Here is a 17,869-nt window from a genome sequence, read left to right on the forward strand (position 1 = left end):
TGAGTCTCTGTAGCTTCTACTTGGAAGTTCTCAGCTGTGCAGCATCAGCCACTCCCCTCTCCTATATAGTCTCTGCTCTGGCTATCTGGGATTGCCAGTGTTATGTCTTGTAAAGCCTGGTGAGTAGTGAAGTGGAGTGGAGTGGAGATGTTGGTGTTTGGTAGAGGCATTTAGTTTTTCTGTGACTGTTGCTTGGAGTTTTGGTTGTGTGCATAGTACAATCCTCTTCTATTTTTGCTTACCTTCCTCATTCCTTCGGTGTGCCTCTCTGTTTTCTGTGAGTGCATATTTTGTGTGTGTTGGTATTTTCATTTGTCCCTGTACGTCCTTCCTTGTTTGTCTGGTTTGTGTGTATATATATATATATATATATATATATATATATATATATATATATATATATATATATATATATATATATAAACACTATTCCTCCCCACTTCCCTGGGTGGGGGAAGGGACAGATAAGGGCTGATTCAAGAGAACAGCACGCTATGTGGGCCCAGCATCTTTGCCATCTGAAGTAACCTGGGGAACATGGATAGATAGGGCGCCCCTAGTGTTAGGACAGGGTAGGAGCCTCTGGTCCCGGGTTGTCAGACAACAGCAACATGATTGCCTTTTCATAACAGTGCCAGTTGCACTATACAGTACATTGGTATTGTGACCAGGTATTGGTAAGTGTGGTCTTTTTATTTTTCGATGCAATTTGAATCTAAGACCAAGAATGAAAGTCGCTATTTCCTAGTAAATCCATAAGACGTTTTTAATCAATATGTGATTAGAGTTGGTAAGACAATGGTAAATACTTACAAGCTCGTCAACACTGATGCAAGTGTATCCCTCAGGGTCCTCTGACCTATCTCGCCATCACTTGGGTATAATGCTCCTAAGTCATCCTGTCTGTAGATTTTGAAGAATATTAGAAATCTTTGCCATTGAACAGATATTCTGAACTTCTAGCCTATTATACCTACCCCAGTCGTTTCCCCATCATGTTCTGTAGGTATCTCCTGGCTGAAATCTGTCCCAGGAATTTTCTGTAGGTGTTGGTGAATATAGCATCTACGTGTCTCTCCATTCTATGGGTAAGACACCAAAGTACATATATAAAATACATGAGATATAGCACATGCATTCACATTGTCCATGGTTCAATTAATTCACCTTTTCTCTGAAAGACCTCGAACAAATCCCTGCGCCTCATCCAGGGACCAGTCTTGCATGGGGCTGCTCTTCAGCACTGGAAGATTTACATTTCTGCTGGATTTAGATGTCTGGTCATAACTGCAGAGCAAATATAAAAGGCTTATTGTTGTGTCGAGTAAGGTCATTAGTAAAGGATTATCAAGGTAAACTTTCATTAATGGGAGGACTGTTCCTATTGAAACCACATATTCTTTCACATGGGCAATAATATCAACCTTCCAGGAAAATTTACTTACATTGAGAGTGCGAGCAATGCATGAATTATAATAGCTTCTATTATAAGCTGTGCTTTACTTGATTTAGCATTTAATTATTTATGAACATTTTATTTTGAATTTTTTTTATTTAGTTTGTTACATTTTATAATTTTTTTCTCATTACAGTGTTAATCATAGACATGATGCAATACGTGCGCTTTACATGATTTTCATGGCACCCAAGAGTTGTAGGGGTGATTTTAATCTGTGATGCCACTAAAAAAATGGTCCGCAAAAAAACACAAACAGATAAACTATAATGGGTACGTGTTTTATCCGTAAAGACCATGGATAGAACACACACCTAAAAAGCAGACATCTAAATGAGGCTTTAGGCTGCAGGAATACACGACTACCTCCACCATAAGCATTCTGCAATGGAAGAAGCTGTTAGCCTGGGTGTCCATGTTCTGGTAGTGTTCTTTAAAAACTGCTTTGTTTCTGAACTCTGTTCATTATTGATACATTTCCAGATGTGCGCAGAACCAAAGTAAGTATTCTTCATAGTGGAGATAAAAGGATAGCTGACGGGTTCCTGGCCCTATAGTGTATATACATCAAAGTACTTCAGATACCAAGCTACACCAAAGAGCTACCTTCACCTACTGCCCTGGTTGAGCCACATCTATATTTCCTATTATTGCTCCATGGAAATGCTGTTGAGTTCAGTGATATGATGAATAACTAGCCAGATCTTCACATAATAATATTTGATTGGCTTGCCCTTTCTGAAGTTTAGCACAGATGATGAAAGGAGTAGACAATAGTCAAAAAAGAATAGAGGGACTAGGTGAGGACACCTTGACCTGCATCATGAGGATGCACTTAGCTCGAAGTGCCATCAAAGACAGATCCTGGAGAATTGCACAAATGTAATAAAATAATCCAGGTTCACCTTTGCCCCATCTGTTCTGATATAATCGTAATACTGGGGTTAGTGATGACTAAAGAAAAACTCAATTTCTTGCCTTCATGAATGTCTACGTGGAAGGGGTTCTATGAGGAAAAGTAAACAAGCCAGATTCTACCACCATGTCCTGCATCTGATTGATTGAAAAGACGTGAGCTATTTGGCATTTAGACTTGCCACTGGCGGACACAGACAGAAATGGGCTCCTGTGCAAGAACAATACATGGGCGCTTTGCAGCCCAAAAGTGCCTAAAAATGCAAAATTGCATCTGCTTTGGAGGTATAAATGGGCCCCCTTACCTCTTGGGCCCCTGTGTGGCCGCACAGGTTGCACTAATGATACGTCCACTGAATACAGATTTTAGCTAAGAATGGAGAATAAATTATTAGTCCAGGAGAAGAAAGAAGCAGATTTCTCTCAGAATTTTATATTTCAAAGTTGCTTATTTTCAATGTGTACTATTGATTTATGAAATAAAAATTTAAATGACGGTTACTCTTTAAACAGGCCGACCGCAATTCCATGTACATCTAAACAATCATTAATATGACCGATCTGTAATATCATTGTTCTCAGCAGCACTTGTACTCTTTACACAGGAGGATGTGCTGTAGAGAACAGTGATTTTTAAACATGCTTAAATATCCTTTTAACCGGCGTTTTCCTCATTTGTTGGGCAATTGGCAACCTTGTTTAGAGAACGAGCATTCCTAGAGATGCCTGTTTCCTGGTAATAGGCCGGTATAAATGCACTCTTTTCTCTATATTTCTCAGTTCTATAATCAGCTCATACTGAGTATGGTTTTTGTTTCTTTGTGTGTTTTTTTAACTATTTCCTTTTGTATAATACAGTAAAAAGAAAAAGTCAAGGCTGACCAATCTAAAGAGCTCAGTGGTTGAAAATTCAATGTCTTTTGTTGTCGCTTTTGCCTTTTATGCAAAATTTACCACTTAAAAAGCTTGCTGTTCAGTTAAAGGGGTTGACTACCCGTTTCAGAGTGCAGCCCCAAGGGCAATCACCTGATTTAGCTACAGGAATCAGCAGCCAGCCAGGCAGTATAACATGGTGATCATTTAGATAAATGAGCTTTTTTGAAACATGAAGATGTGAGCTTCCTTGAAACCTGAAGATGGCTTGAGTCCGCTAAACAGGAGTCACTCTTACAGGTGAAGAACACCAATCTATAATGTACATCTACCCTAAGAAATTATGTAGATAAGGTATGCCAAGAAACTGTTAATAATAGAGCAGCCTCCACACTGCTATCCAACTTATGATGTCACCAGTCATTTTTGTTAAGTGTAAAGTAAGCCACGTAAGTAAAGCCTAAAGGCACAGTCATACGGCTGTATAATAAGGACAACGATCGCATCCCAGTGCTCGGACTGGCCGTCGGCTCTCCTGACATGAGCGTGACAACTGCATTGAAATACAGGCTGTCACACTTGAGTCAAGAGAGCCGACGGCCAGACCAAGGATTGCGACTGTGTTATATGGCCAACTGACTGCGCCCTAGTAGTGATATCAGCAACTCTGAGGGGTTCACATGACAGTCTAATGTATATGCAGGCCTTCCGACTTTTCCCAAACAGATAATATTGGGGACAGAAGGATCCGGTATGTCTGATTTCAGACTGCTGAACCTTTTGCTCTCAGAAAGATAAGCCAATGCCGGAGATGTTTGGCAGCAGCTGTCTCATAGAGAACATAGGAGTGCTCAGTCATTTGAGTGCTCCTATATATGGGGGCCACCATTCGTCCGATAGCCATCTAAAGTGTATGAACATGGGTGTAACGATCGCGGTCACAGAGAGTGTGATCATGATCAGGCCTGTGTGGGATGAGGGCCTGCTGACGCCAATATCACCAGGTTGTGCTTCCTAAGATGCACATTCAGCTAAAATGTTTTGCAGTGCAGAGACCCGCCAGCAACCTGCGCTGCAATTCACACTGCCAAGCCAATCAGAGGCCAGCAGCAGACATCAGCTTGCCAGTTATATGCAAGTACAACTTTTTTTGTCCGGCTAAAAATAATAGATTTCACCTGGATCATTTTTTTAACATTGAAAACTATGGAAAACTGATCAGTTAAATAGCCATCAGTTTTGTTCCATTTGAAACTGAACCAGTAAGCAAAAAACGGATCATTTTCAAATGAAAGAAAAAATGGAAGGCTATTTAACAAATCAGTTTTCCATAGACTTCAATGTTAAAAAAACGGATACAGTAGAAATCAGTTTTTTTTAGCTGGACAAAAAAAGTAGTGTCTGCACAACTATTTTGTTAACGGATTGCTGTTGGATCTGTTTCAACAGATGATTACTGGACATGTGAATATACCTTTACTTTTAATCATGCTACCTTATGCCCTTACAGTTTCTGTTCCACTAATCCTTACTCTCCTTCACTACCCCCAAACCTCAGCACTCTCCAAACAAATGTTTATCTCACCGTCCCTCTTACCTCCCCACCTGACCTCTACAGCAGACCTAATCCTTAACCTCAGATCCCTTCTACTAAAACACAAAACAAGCCAGCCATTCTCCTCTCATCTTCTCTCTGCTGGCGATATATCTCCCAATCCGGGACCTCCACAGCTGTTACTCCTCATTAATTCTCCCTCTTATCACCCACCACCTGCCAGAAAATATCACAATCTCGGCAACATAAAACTCTTTCCTTTGCCCCCCCACTCCGGCTCTCTCTTTTACCGGAGCGCTTTGGAACGCCTGTTCAATCTACAATAAGCTCCACGCCATCCACGACCATTTTACCTTTCGTATCCTGGGCTATCCTTTACTTAACCTTCCTGGGCTTCACTGAAACATGACTGATGCCCCCCGACATGTCCTCGTCCGCTGTGCTGTGTTATGGTGGCCTTCACATTATCCACACTCCTCGCTCTGGCAATAGACATGGTGGAGGAGTGCATCTTCTTCTTTCTAACAACTGCACCTACAACCCAATCCCACCTCTACCCTCCCTCATCCTTTCGTTTGAAGTGCATTCTGCCCGTATCTACTCTCCCTCCAAGTGGCTGTCATATACCGATCAGTGGCATGGCCACTGCCTTTATTGACCACTTCTCCACCTGGCTTCACTATACCTTCACTCCATGACACAGACAGCCATTGTTTTCTACAATGCCACACTCACATCAGCTATTGACTCGGCCCCCCGTCTCATGCATGGCAAGGGTGAAAAATCAATAGACTATCGGGGCACAACAACCTCATTAAAAAGCATAGGAAAGTGTCCAGGGTTGCGTAGCAGCCCTGGAAGAAAACGCACTCACAAGAAGACTTCACCGCATTCAAAAAAAGCAACTCTCACATTCAAGTCGGCCCTCACCTCTGCTAAACTAGACTATTTTACCACCATTGTATCTGCTTTATCCCACAACCCCAAACATCTATAAAACACCTTTAACTCCCTTCTCCGCCCACCACCGCCCCCTCCAATCTCCCTCATCTCTGCAGAAGACTTTGCCACATATTTCAAAAATAAGATTGACTAAACAAGACAAGTCTTTACTGCACAACCACCACGACTCCTACATATAGCAGACCACTGCCACTCTCCCATAACCTTCCTCCCCACCATAACTAAAGGATAACTTTCTCATTTCCTTTCTAAATCCCACTTCACCACTATTACACTTGACCCCATGCCATCCCACCGCCTCTCCAACCTCACCTTCACGCTTGTCCCAGTCCTAACTGATCTCTTTAACCTATCATTAATTTCTGGTACCTTCCCTTCTGCTTTTAAACACCCCACAATCACACCTGTCCTGAAGAAACGATACCTCAACCCATATCTCTGGTCCTTGAACAGCATGCCCATGCTGAACTTTCCTCCCACCTCGCATCTAACTCATTCTTTGACGACCTATAGTCCGACTTCCGTCCCCACCTCTCCACTGAAACTGCCCTGACCAAAATTACTAACACCTTACTTAACACCAAAGCTAACAGATAATTCTTTATACTCCTCCTTCTAGGCCTGTCCAATGCCTTGGACACAGTCAACCACTCCCTCCAACTACAATTTTTTTCTTCCCTTGGTGTCAAGGACTTTGCCCTCTCCTGGATCTCCTCATACCTTTCTAACTGTACATTTAGTGTCTCCTATTTCAATACTACCTCCTCAACCTACCCTCTCTGTTGGTGTCCCTCAAGGCACTGTTCTGGGACCCTACTTTTCTCAATCTACACCTTTGGCCTAGGAGAGCTCATAAAGCTCCATGTCTTCCATTACCACCTATACGCTGATGACACTCAGATCTACCTCTCTGGCCCAGATGTCACCTCTCTTCTGTCCAGAATGCCAGAGTGTCTATCAGTCATATCCTCCTTCTCCTCTCGCTTCCTAAAACTCGACGTAGACAAAACGGAACTTATCATCTTTCCTCTATCTCAACTAACCCTCCTACCCAATCTATCACAATTAACGACACCACCCTTTCCCGCAGTACCAGACGTCCGCTGCCTTGGAGTTACCCTTGACTCTGCCCTGTCCTTTAAACCGCACATCCAAGCTCTTGCCACCGCCTGCCACCTCCAACTCATGTTGTATAAATATTTATATAATATTTCCAGAATCTGTCCTTTCCTCAACCCTGAATCTACTAAAATGTTAGTACATGCCCTCATCATCTCCCGCCTCGACTACTGTAATATCCTCATTTGTGGCCTCCCTGCTAACACTCTTGCACCTTTCCAGTCTGTCATTAACTCTTCTGCTTGAATAATCCATGCTACTCCTCTGCTTCACCCCTCTGTAAATCCGTTCATTGGCTCCCAATTCACCAACGTATCCCGGTCAAACTAAGACTGTCCTAAAAAGATGTCCATATTCTGTTTCCTCTGTATATCTCCGAACTAATCTCCTGATATCTTACAACACAAAACCTCCGGTCCTCCCAAGACCTCCTTCTCTCATAAGTTCCTCACTCAATGGCCTCCAAGACTTCTTGTGATTGTCCCTCATTGTCGGGAATTTTGTGCCTCAACACATCAGACTATCCGCCACAATCGGAACCTTCAGACGGAACTTGAAAACTCACTTCTTCAGGAATACTTACACCCTGCAACGACCCTCATGCCATTTTACCACCACTGAAGCTGCCGCATCCCCCTACTGTCTCCTTACCCATTATCCTATAGACTGTAAACCCGCAAGAGTAGGACCCTCTCCTTTGTATCAGTCTGTCATTGAGTTTGTTCACCATCTTTTATATTTGTATTATGTATGTAACACCTTCTCATGTACAGAACTATGGAATGAATGGTGCTCTAAAAATAAATAATAATATTATGTGACCAACTGAAAACATCTTCCAACTTGTTGACAAAATTGCTAATATAATCGCTATAAAATTACATATCCGTGAAAAATATGGTGATAACGTTTTCAGCTTTCATTTAAAGTCTCTCATTATTTTATTAAATCATTTAGAAACAGGCCATGATTCATCGAGACTTACGATCTTCACACTGGTCTTGATGAGGGGGCCAGGGTGAAATGAGAGGCTTCTGATTCATTGAGAAGCGCATGCCTTTTAATGAATTAGCAGCATCTGATGAGTCGCATGCACCTTGCCACAAATCTTATTCTATTAGCTGCTGGAGTAAGATTTGTGGTATAGCGAATGCCGCCACTCGTTATGCATTTGATGAGTAGCAATCGACACACCCCCACCCCGACCCAGTTCCGCCCACTTTGAGTATGGCGTGAGTATGCCAAAAGTCAAAAAAAAAATTGCGCAGCGTCGAGTTGCATCAAAATTTTGTAACTTTTCAAAAGCGCCAACATATTCTGCAGCGCTTTACAATTCAGACAATTTACAGACATTATTGGCACTGTCCCCATTGGGGCTCACAATCTACATTCCCTATCAGTATGTCTTTGGAGTGTGAGAGGAACCCGGAGAACCCAGAGGAAACCCGCGCAAACACGGGGAGAACATACAAACTCCTTGCAGATGTTGTCCTTGGTGGGATTGAAACCAGGACCCCAGCGCTGAAAGGCTGCAATGCTAACCATTGAGCCACCGTGCTGCCCATTTTTATGTCAGGAGTTTGGCGTAGAAGCTTTGATGAATTGGGCCCACAGCCTCTTACACAGGCAAAAATTACAAAGATGACAATCCCTTCTAGACATTAGAGAACCAGAGTAGTTGTTATTTATGTTCCTTCTAGTTTGTGATTAGTAAGTGGGTCAGCTAGGTACCAGATAACTAGAGTTGGGCAATCTAAACATCAACAGTTAACTACAGTGGGGAAAAAAAGCATCTAGTCTGCCACCAATTGTGCAAGTTCTCCTACTTAAAAAGATGAGAGAGGCCTGTAACTGACATCATAGGTAGACCTCAACTATGAGAGACAAAGTTAGAAAACAAATCCTGAAAATCACATTGTCTGATTTTGAAAGAATTTTTTTTCAAATTTTGGTGGAAAATAAGTATTTGGTCAATTACAAACAAGCAAGATTTCTGGCTCTCACAGACCGGTAACTTCTTCTTTAAGAGGCTTCTCTGTCCTCCACTCATTACCTGTAGTACTGGCACCTGTTTGAACTTGTTAGCAGTATAAAAGACACCTGTCCGCAACCTCAAACAGTTAAACTCCAAACTCCACTATGGCGAAGACCAAAGAGCTGTCGAAGGACACCAGAAACAAAATTGTAGTCCTGCACCAGGCTGGGAAGACTAAATCTGCAATAGGCCAGCAGCTTGGTGTGAAGAAATCAACTGTGGGAGCAATAATTAGAAAATGGAAGACATACAAGACCACTGATAATCTCCCTCAATCTGGGGCTCCACACAAGATCTCACCCTGTGGGGTCAAAATGATCTCAAGAACGGTGAGCAAAAATCCCAGAACCACACAGGGGGACCTAGTGAATGACCTGCAGAGAGCTGGGACCTACGTTACACAGCCTACCATCAGTAACACAGTATGCCACCAGTGACTCAGATCCTGCAGTGCCAGATGTGTCCGCCTGCTTAAGCTATTACATGTCTAGGCCCGTCTGAAGTTTGCTAGATATCATTTGGATGATCCAGAAGACTATTGGGAGAATGTCATATGGTCAGATGAAACCAAAGTAGAACTGTTTGGTAGAAACACAACTCGTCATGTTTGGAGGAGAAAGAATGCTGAGTTGCATCCAAAAAACACCATACCTACTGTGAAGCATGGGGGTGGCAACATCATGCTTTGGGGCTGTTTCTCTGTCAGGGGACCAGGACGACTGATCCGTGTACATGAAAGAATGTATGGGGCCATGTATCGTGAGATTTTGAGTGCAAACCTCCTTCCATCAGCAAGGGCATTGAAGATGAAACGTGGCTGAGTCTTTCAGCATGACAATGATCCAAAGCACACCGCCAGGGCAACGAAGGATTGGCTTCGTAAGAAGCATTTCAAGGTCCTGGAATGGCCTAGCCAGTCTCCAGATCTAAACCCTATAGAAAACCTTTGGAGGGAGTTGAAAGTCCGTGCTGCCCAGCGACAGCCCCAAAACATCACTGCTCTAGAGGAGATCTGCATGGAGGAATGGGCCAACATACCAACAACAGTGTGTGCCAACCTTGTGAAGACTTACAGAAAAAGTTTGACCTCTGTCATTGCCAACAAAGGATAAATAACAAAGTATTGAGATGAACTTTTGTAATTGACCAAATACTTATTTTCCACCAAAATTTGAAAAAAAAATTCTTTCCAAATCAGACAATGTGATTTTCAGGATTTGTTTTCTCATTTTGTCTCTCATAGTTGAGGTCTACCTATGATGTCAATTACAGACCTCTCTCATCTTTTTAAGTGGGAGAACTTGCACAATTGGTGGCAGACTAAATACTTTTTTTCCCCACTGTATTCCTATATAACACCCAAGAGGCAGAAATAATTTGCCAGTGTCCACATAAACATTCATTCAAAATTCAGATAAATCATAGCAGCTTAAAAAAATTCTCATCCCCGTGACAAGATAATTTTTTGCATCAGTAGTGGTCTATGGAGTTTAAAGGGATGATTGCACTATGCTTAATGGAGGTAGTGGGAGTGATGACACCAATAAAGATAAAAGCAGTGGTATGGGTTCCCTGCACTAAGGCTATGTGCCCACAATGCAGAAATGCTGCATATTTTTTACGTTTCTCCATGGCAGGAAATACGCATGCATTTTTTATTTGCGTTTTTCCCGCCAGGTAGTAGCGTTTGTCAAGCGTCTTTGCATGCATTTCATTTCTGTATGCGGGTTATCAAGCGCTTTTCCAAGCGATTTTAGCATCACTTGGAAAAGTGCTTGACAACTTGTTCACACTATATAAATCCATGCAACCGGCATGGATTTATAGTAGTGTGACCAAGTTAGTTTAAAAAAAAGAATAGAATGGTAAAAAATAAAAAAATAAAGTTTATACTCACCTTCCGGTGTCCTCCCGGTGTTCTCTCTGCCGCGTCCGGTGTGTTGGACGGCTCGCGGTGGTGTAAAGGACCTGCGGTGACGTCATTGAGCCATGTGATGGGTCACATGACTCAGTGACGTCATGGCAGGTCCTTCACAACAGCGGGAGCATTGCAATAGACCGGACGGAGCAGACAAAACACCGGGAGGACATCAGAAGGTGAGTATAAACTTTATTTTTTATTTTAAATTCTTTTTTTTACAGTTTCTATGGTACCCAGTTCTGGATGAGAGTCTCCTCTCCTCCAGACTTGGGTACCATCCGCACATACAGTTCAGACCAAAAGTTTGGACACACCTTCTCATTTAAAGATTTTTCTGTATTTTCATGACTATGAAAATTGTACATTCACACTGAAGGCATCAAAACTATGAATTAACACATGTGGAATTATATACTTAACAAAAAAGTGTGAAACAACTGACAATATGTCTTATATTCTAGGTTCTTCAAAGTAGCCACCTTTTCCTTTGATGACTGCTTTGATGACTGTGATTAGGCATTAGCTGTGTAGGAGAGAACTTGGCTGATGGGCTTGTGGGGATTGTTAGGTAAGTAACAATTTTTTTTCTTGGTGCAATGATCCTTATGAAGTAGCCGGTTGTGGCATGATTATTTTTTTGTGGAAGGAGGCACTCCGAAAACATTATTATATGATAAGGGAACACTTAAGGTATTAATATTTTTGAGGTCACTAAGAAGACATTGTTACTTGTTAAAGTAAGCTTAAGTGCCATAAGGGCTCTCAAGAGTCATTACTATTTTAGAAGGGGAATTTGGGGAATTTTATCTTTACTTTATAAGCGGAAACTTGGGAATTATTACTTAATAAGGGGCACTTGCAGCACTACTACTTTATATGGTGTACTTCGGGAATGGGCCCAAATGGGCATTATTACTTTATAAGGGGACAAAGATAGAGGAACTATTACTTTCTAGGATGCAAATAGGAGACATTATTACTTAGGGGTGCAATGGTAATTATTCTTACTATGTGGGGCACTAACAGGCGCACTAAAGCCTCACTCACACATCAATAGTTTTGATCAATATTTGTATGCCAAAACCAGGAGCGTCTCCAAAACACAGCACAGGTGTTAATCTTTCCATTATAGTTTTCTCTGTAAATTCTACTCCTGGCTTTGGCTTACAAACACTAATGCAAAAATACTGATGTGTGAATGAGGCCTAATACTGTTTGGGGGAACTAAGAAGAACACTACTTTTATTTAACACTTTTACTTCATTGTGCACTATTACTATCTAGGGCACAATATATTTGCCACTCTCTGACATTATTGTGCTGGGCTGCTGTCTGTGTGGCATTTTTTTTCGAAGTTAGGTATTAGTAATGACATCAATATTTCTGAAATATGGTATTTCGGTTACCTCATAATACAGCTTGTGCAGTGATCGGAAAAATTGGGGCAGCAGAAGGTACAATATAGGAGTGGAATTAGCAGAATAGCAAGTTTGCGTAGGTTGGAAATGGAAAGAAGGGTGCTGAAAATGTGATAAGTGAAATGTGTCTGTACATTTTTCACTACATACAAGTCGTAGCTGAAAGAAGTTGCCGTAGTGGTCTCGACCAGATGGAAACAATGGGAAAGGTGAAAGGAAGTTAACTGGATTTAGCTGTACAGTAATGTCTTACACTGATGAGCAAAAGGGTAACAATGTTTTGAACTTTTAAGACTTTCAGGCTCCATATCTCACCATCCACTACTGCTTCGAACTTGAAACCACCATCACTTTATAGACAATCATCTTTGGCTATCTTGTACATAAATTTGACTTGCAACTATTTCGTACATGATTAGTTATGCAGATTCTTGTCATGTCACTGAATTGTTACTGTTTTGCTCCTAAAAATCTAAATTGTAATTATTATTTTGTCAGTATTTTGTAAATCCACCTTTTGGCTTTCAACACTGCCTGAATCTTTCTGGACATGCTCTCGATCAGATTCAAGCATGTCTCGACTGAAATCTGATCTACACGTTCCCAAAGTTGGTGCATATTGGTCGACTCATTTGGGTATGTATACAGCTTTTTCTTCAACTCTACCCACAAGTGTTTGATTGGTTTGAGGTTTTGGGACTGTGGGGGCCAATCAAGCACCTTTACGTCATTGTCATTAAACAAATCTTGACTTATGCTTCTGGTCGTTGTCCTACTGGAACACTATGTCGTCTTTTCATACTTATAGTACTCGAGTGTACAAAGTAACTCATTTGTAGGATACATATAGCTCAGCATTGAGACATCAATCTTGGTCCAGTATCCAACTCCTTTGGCTATGAAACAGTCCCATATCATCAGGATTCCTGCACAGTTCCTTCAATTCCAATCCGTTAGCCTCATTTTTCCCGTGTTTCTTCCAGACCCATTTGCACCAATCAGAGCCTAGTCTATTGACTTTTGTCTCATCGCTCCAAATCACCTGTTTCCAATCTTATTTTTCCACTTTTTGTACTTTTTTGAAAATTCGAGCCTATGCTTCTTATGGCGATATTGAAATCGAGGCTTCTTTACTTTTTTTTCGAGCCACCATTTCAGACTTGTGTAACATGAGTCGCAGAGCGCTTGCACGGATATCTGTGATCTCACTATTAAGAAGCATACCAGCCACCTCCACTGTGTTTGTCACGCCAGAACTGATAGACCTTGCGATGAGCTGACTTGTTGACTCTGATATTTTGCCTGGATGTCCACCTCTTGGCTTTTGAATGGATGGACGGACTTCATTTCATATTCTTCCAACTGTCATGGCACTCACATGATGCAATTTGGCAATTTTCTTGGCCGAGAGACAGCTATCCATGAGCTCTATGTCGCTGTTTCTCTCTTTTTGGTAAATCTTCTTCGTGGCTGCTCCTTGATTTGAAACGGTGACATTTCGCTTGGGAATCAACCTAATAACACACTGAGCTATTAGGGAATGTGAGAACAGGTTGTAATTTGTAGTCTACAGGAAGAAGATTTTTCCACCACCCGGAGCAAAACAGTCCAATTTATTTATGAGCTAGCCAAGATAATTGCCTATAAAATGATGGTTGTCTCATGTTCAAAGCAGTAGTTGATGGTGAGATATGGGGCCTGAAAGTCAAAAGTTCAAAACAGTATTACCCTTTTGCTCAACGATCAGTGTATATGGTCTGCAGAACTAGTATCTACCACTACATAGCTGTCATATTGGTGTTTAGCATAGTGCTTTTTATTAACAGCATGGTCATTTGTTGTGGTGCCCACTATACCCACTACAATTAGGGAGCACCTTTGTAGTTGTACCCATGAGTTACCTGGGTTGAGGACCCAATCAGGTGTGTTTTGCCCTGTGGTAAATCACCAGATACACCTCTGGCTGGTGGGCTAGAATTGTTAAGCAGTTTAACGGATATTCCAATAAATTGCATTTATGGCAAACCATAGGAGGACCTATAAATGCCTCAAAGGTGTGGCTCCTATGTATTGGGACAATAAAGTTTCCATGTTCCCCTCTGTAATGTTAAACTTGACTGCTTAGACACTACAAGATGGAAGTATGTCTCTCATTTGTATTGTATGGGAGTTGCAAAGATAATGAGAACTCCCACGTTAATAGAATTGCTCTATGGGGGTGTGTTGTTTTTCTTTAGAATTAAATGTGTTTCATGCACTATGAAGTGAATCGACAATTTTGCAGGGGCGCCAACCAGTCGGCATTAGCCAGGCATTTACAAACAGGGGATAAGGCAGTGATCGAACTTTTGCCCTGGGTGAGGGTAAGACTAGCTACAGTAGGGAAAATAAGTATTTGATACACTGCTGATTTTGCAAGTTTGCTTACTTCAACTGTGAGAGACAGGATCTAAAAATAAAAAACAGACAATCACATTGTATGATTTTTAAATAATTAAATTGCATTTTATTGCATGAAATAAGTATTTGATCACCTACCAACCAACAAGAATTCTGGCTCTCAAAGACCTGTTAGCTTTTCTTTAAGAAGCCCTCCTACTCTGCACTCATTATTTGTATTAATTGCACCTGTTTGAACCCATTACCTGTGTAAAAGGCACCTGTCCACACACTCAATCACACTCCAACCTCTCCACCATGGCCAAGACCAAAGAGCTAAGGACACCAAGGACAAAATTGTAGACCTGCACAAGGCTGGGATGGGCTACAGGACGATAGGCAAGCAGCTTGGTGAAAAGGAAACAACTGTTGGCACAATTATTAAAATGGAAGAAAGGTGACTGTCAATCTTCCTCTGGGGCTCTTTCAAGATCTCGCATCATGGGGTAAGGATGATTCTGAGAAAGGTCAGAAATCAGCTCAGAACTACATGGGAGGACCTGGTCAATGACCTGAAGAGAGCTGGGACCACAGTTTCAAACATTACAGTTAGTAACAAACTACGTCGTCATGCAATAAAATACTGCAGGGCATATAAAGTCCCCCTGCTCACACCAGCTAATATCCAGGCCCTTTTGAAGTTTGCCAATGACCATCTGGGTGATCCAGAGGAGGCATGGGAGAAGGTCATGGGGTCGGATGAGACCAAAATAGAACTTTTTGGTATCAACTCCACTCGCTGTGTTTGGAGGAAGAAGATGGATCAGTTCAACCTCAAGAACACCGTCCCAATTGTGAAGCATGGTGGGGAAAACATCATACTTTGGGGTTGCTTTTCTGCAAAGGGGACAGGACGACTGCACTGTATTGAAGGGAGGACGGATGGGGTCATGTATTGTGAGATTTTGGCCAACAACTTCCTTCCCTCAGTAAGAGCATTGAAGAAGGGTCATGGCTGGGTCTTCCAGCATGACATTGACCCGAAACACACAGCCAGGGCAACTAAGGAGTGGCTCCGTAAGAACCATTTCAAGGTCCTGGAGTCGCTTAACCAGTCTCTAGACCTAAACCCAATAGAAAATCTTTGGAGGAAGCTGAAACTCAATGTTGCCCAGCGACAGCCCTGAAACCTGAATGATCTGGAGAAGATCTGTATGGAGGAGTGGGCCAAGACTCCTGCTGCAGTGTGTGTATTTGGTGAAGAACTACAGGAAAGGTCTGACCTCTGTAATTGCAAACAAAGGTTTCAATACCAAATATTAAGTTCTGTTTTTCTATTGTATCAAATATTTATTTCATGCAATAAAATGCACACTAATTATATAAAAATCATACAATGTGATATTATGAATTTTTTTTATTCTGTCTCTCACAGTTGAAGTGTATCTATGATAAAAATTACAGACCTCTCCATTCTTTATAGGTGGGAAAACTTCCAAAATTCGCAGTTTATTAAACACTTATTTTCTCCACTATATGAATAAACATCTTATGTAAATGTCCATTTTATGTCTCGTCATTCAGCATTATCAATCAAACATGATTATGATTTGCTCCTACCACACCATGCGCAGTGAAACATCTGATCCAGCCTTATCATTTCATGATCTCAGACACAAGATTGAGAAGAAGATATATCCATTTAGAGAAAGTCACGGCAGTGATATCAGTACCCAATGACTGGTAATTACCTACCTGTAGTTTGGATGCATCAAATAGCAGTGAACGTAAAACCCAAATTGCAGCAACACAAGATACAGGAATCTGTGCATCACCCTGAGAAACAAAAGCAGATGTGTGGGAGACACTCAAAGAGATTGTTGGAATAATTACCAAATAATTGCAAAAGCTCCGATCTAGTGACTAATATTGTGTGAGTGATATCAACCAGCTATGTGTTCGTGGAATGTGAACAATAAAGTGAAATGCTATAGTCTGTTTGCTCGAACTTGAGGGAGAAAGGGTCTCAAAATTAGCGTCGTTGTTAACCCTTGTCTTGTCATTATTCATATCTGAAGACCCAGGGTCTTATATGTAGCCATGAATGTGAGTTCCACACTGAAACCTTCATTTAATATCTTGTGCACTCTTTCTTTCCTGGATGGTTACAAATGGTAAATCTGTATGAAACCTGAAATTGTCAGACTGTTAATATCATCGAGGGGATCTCAGGGCTGAAGATATGTGAGATAAAGTAATATTCATGAGGAACAACAGTTTTTCTAGATTTTCTGGTAGTAAACTGACAAAAAACATATGTAAGACAATTGGGAGACAATTTCTTTACACGACTGTAGTATAGAGAGATATGATGGAAAATAGATTTAATGCTCCTTTAAGTGTAGCTCATCAGGTATATCTGATGTGATAAGGTCAGGGATTTAATGTATCATCTGTAACAGACATAAAAGGAAAGCTTCACTGGACTTCAAATTAAATGCTACTCTATAGAAGCATTTATGGTAACAATCCCAAATTAGTACAGATTCATCAATCCGGATCGAAAATGACATGTTTAGTTTTCTTCATCGTATTCTACTACAATGCAGCCATTCACATTTGAACAAAAAGTGCTACTTTCAGACATTTCCCATTCCTCCCATATCTGGTAAGGATTATGAAGTCCCAATTTAGTTTTCAAATGTAATCTAGATTATCAATAACCAGACTGTAGGTAAGTGATGTATGCCATGTATCGTAAGGATGTAGCTCCAAATAATGCCATAGTAAGGGACATCTGAAGTGTTACTTACATTCTCAGCAGCAGTGATTTCCTCTCTTCTTCTTATTCTCTGGGTACTTAGGCTGCTTAGTTATTCACCGCACCAGCTATATGTGGCAGCAGATGTGCTTGACTATATCTACTCCAAGTTAAAACCACATTCTTATATACCCAGAGCCCCCCGGTAGGAGGAGAATGGGGTGCTTAGAAGAGGGAGATCAAACAGAGGGGGTGACGTCTATAGGGTTATTATCCACTTGCACAAACCTCGGTCACGTGAGACGTTACTGTGAAAGGTGAAGATACAATTTATCATGATCAATACCCAGAGATAGTCTCATCATCATTAGATCACGAACAAGGTAAAAATACTTTTCCCTTTACTTTGCACAATAGCATTAAGTAAGTATAGCTTTGTCAATGTGAAAGCTCTGAGTACAATATGCATATAGT

At 41.3% G+C, this 17,869-nt stretch overlaps 1 protein-coding gene across 1 annotated transcript in view; it reads right to left on the bottom strand.

Moving 5' to 3' along the window:
* The window catches only part of GHRH (growth hormone releasing hormone), a 33,669-nt gene extending 16,003 nt beyond the window's left edge, over positions 1-17,666 (bottom strand). The window contains exons 1-5 of the mRNA XM_073681167.1: positions 17,448-17,666; positions 16,390-16,470; positions 1,168-1,287; positions 978-1,082; positions 814-903 (exon numbers count right to left, since the gene is read on the bottom strand). Of these exons, the coding sequence (XP_073537268.1) occupies positions 814-903; positions 978-1,082; positions 1,168-1,287; positions 16,390-16,470; positions 17,448-17,449 (398 nt within the window). The 5' untranslated portion in view covers positions 17,450-17,666. The remainder of the gene's footprint in view (positions 1-813; positions 904-977; positions 1,083-1,167; positions 1,288-16,389; positions 16,471-17,447) is intronic.
* Between the last annotated feature and the right edge of the window lie 203 nt (positions 17,667-17,869).

Source organism: Phyllobates terribilis, unplaced genomic scaffold, assembly GCF_046119375.1.
Source record: "Phyllobates terribilis strain yellow unplaced genomic scaffold, ASM4611937v1 Scaffold_5__5_contigs__length_657084704, whole genome shotgun sequence".
NCBI classification, from domain to species: domain Eukaryota; kingdom Metazoa; phylum Chordata; class Amphibia; order Anura; family Dendrobatidae; genus Phyllobates; species Phyllobates terribilis.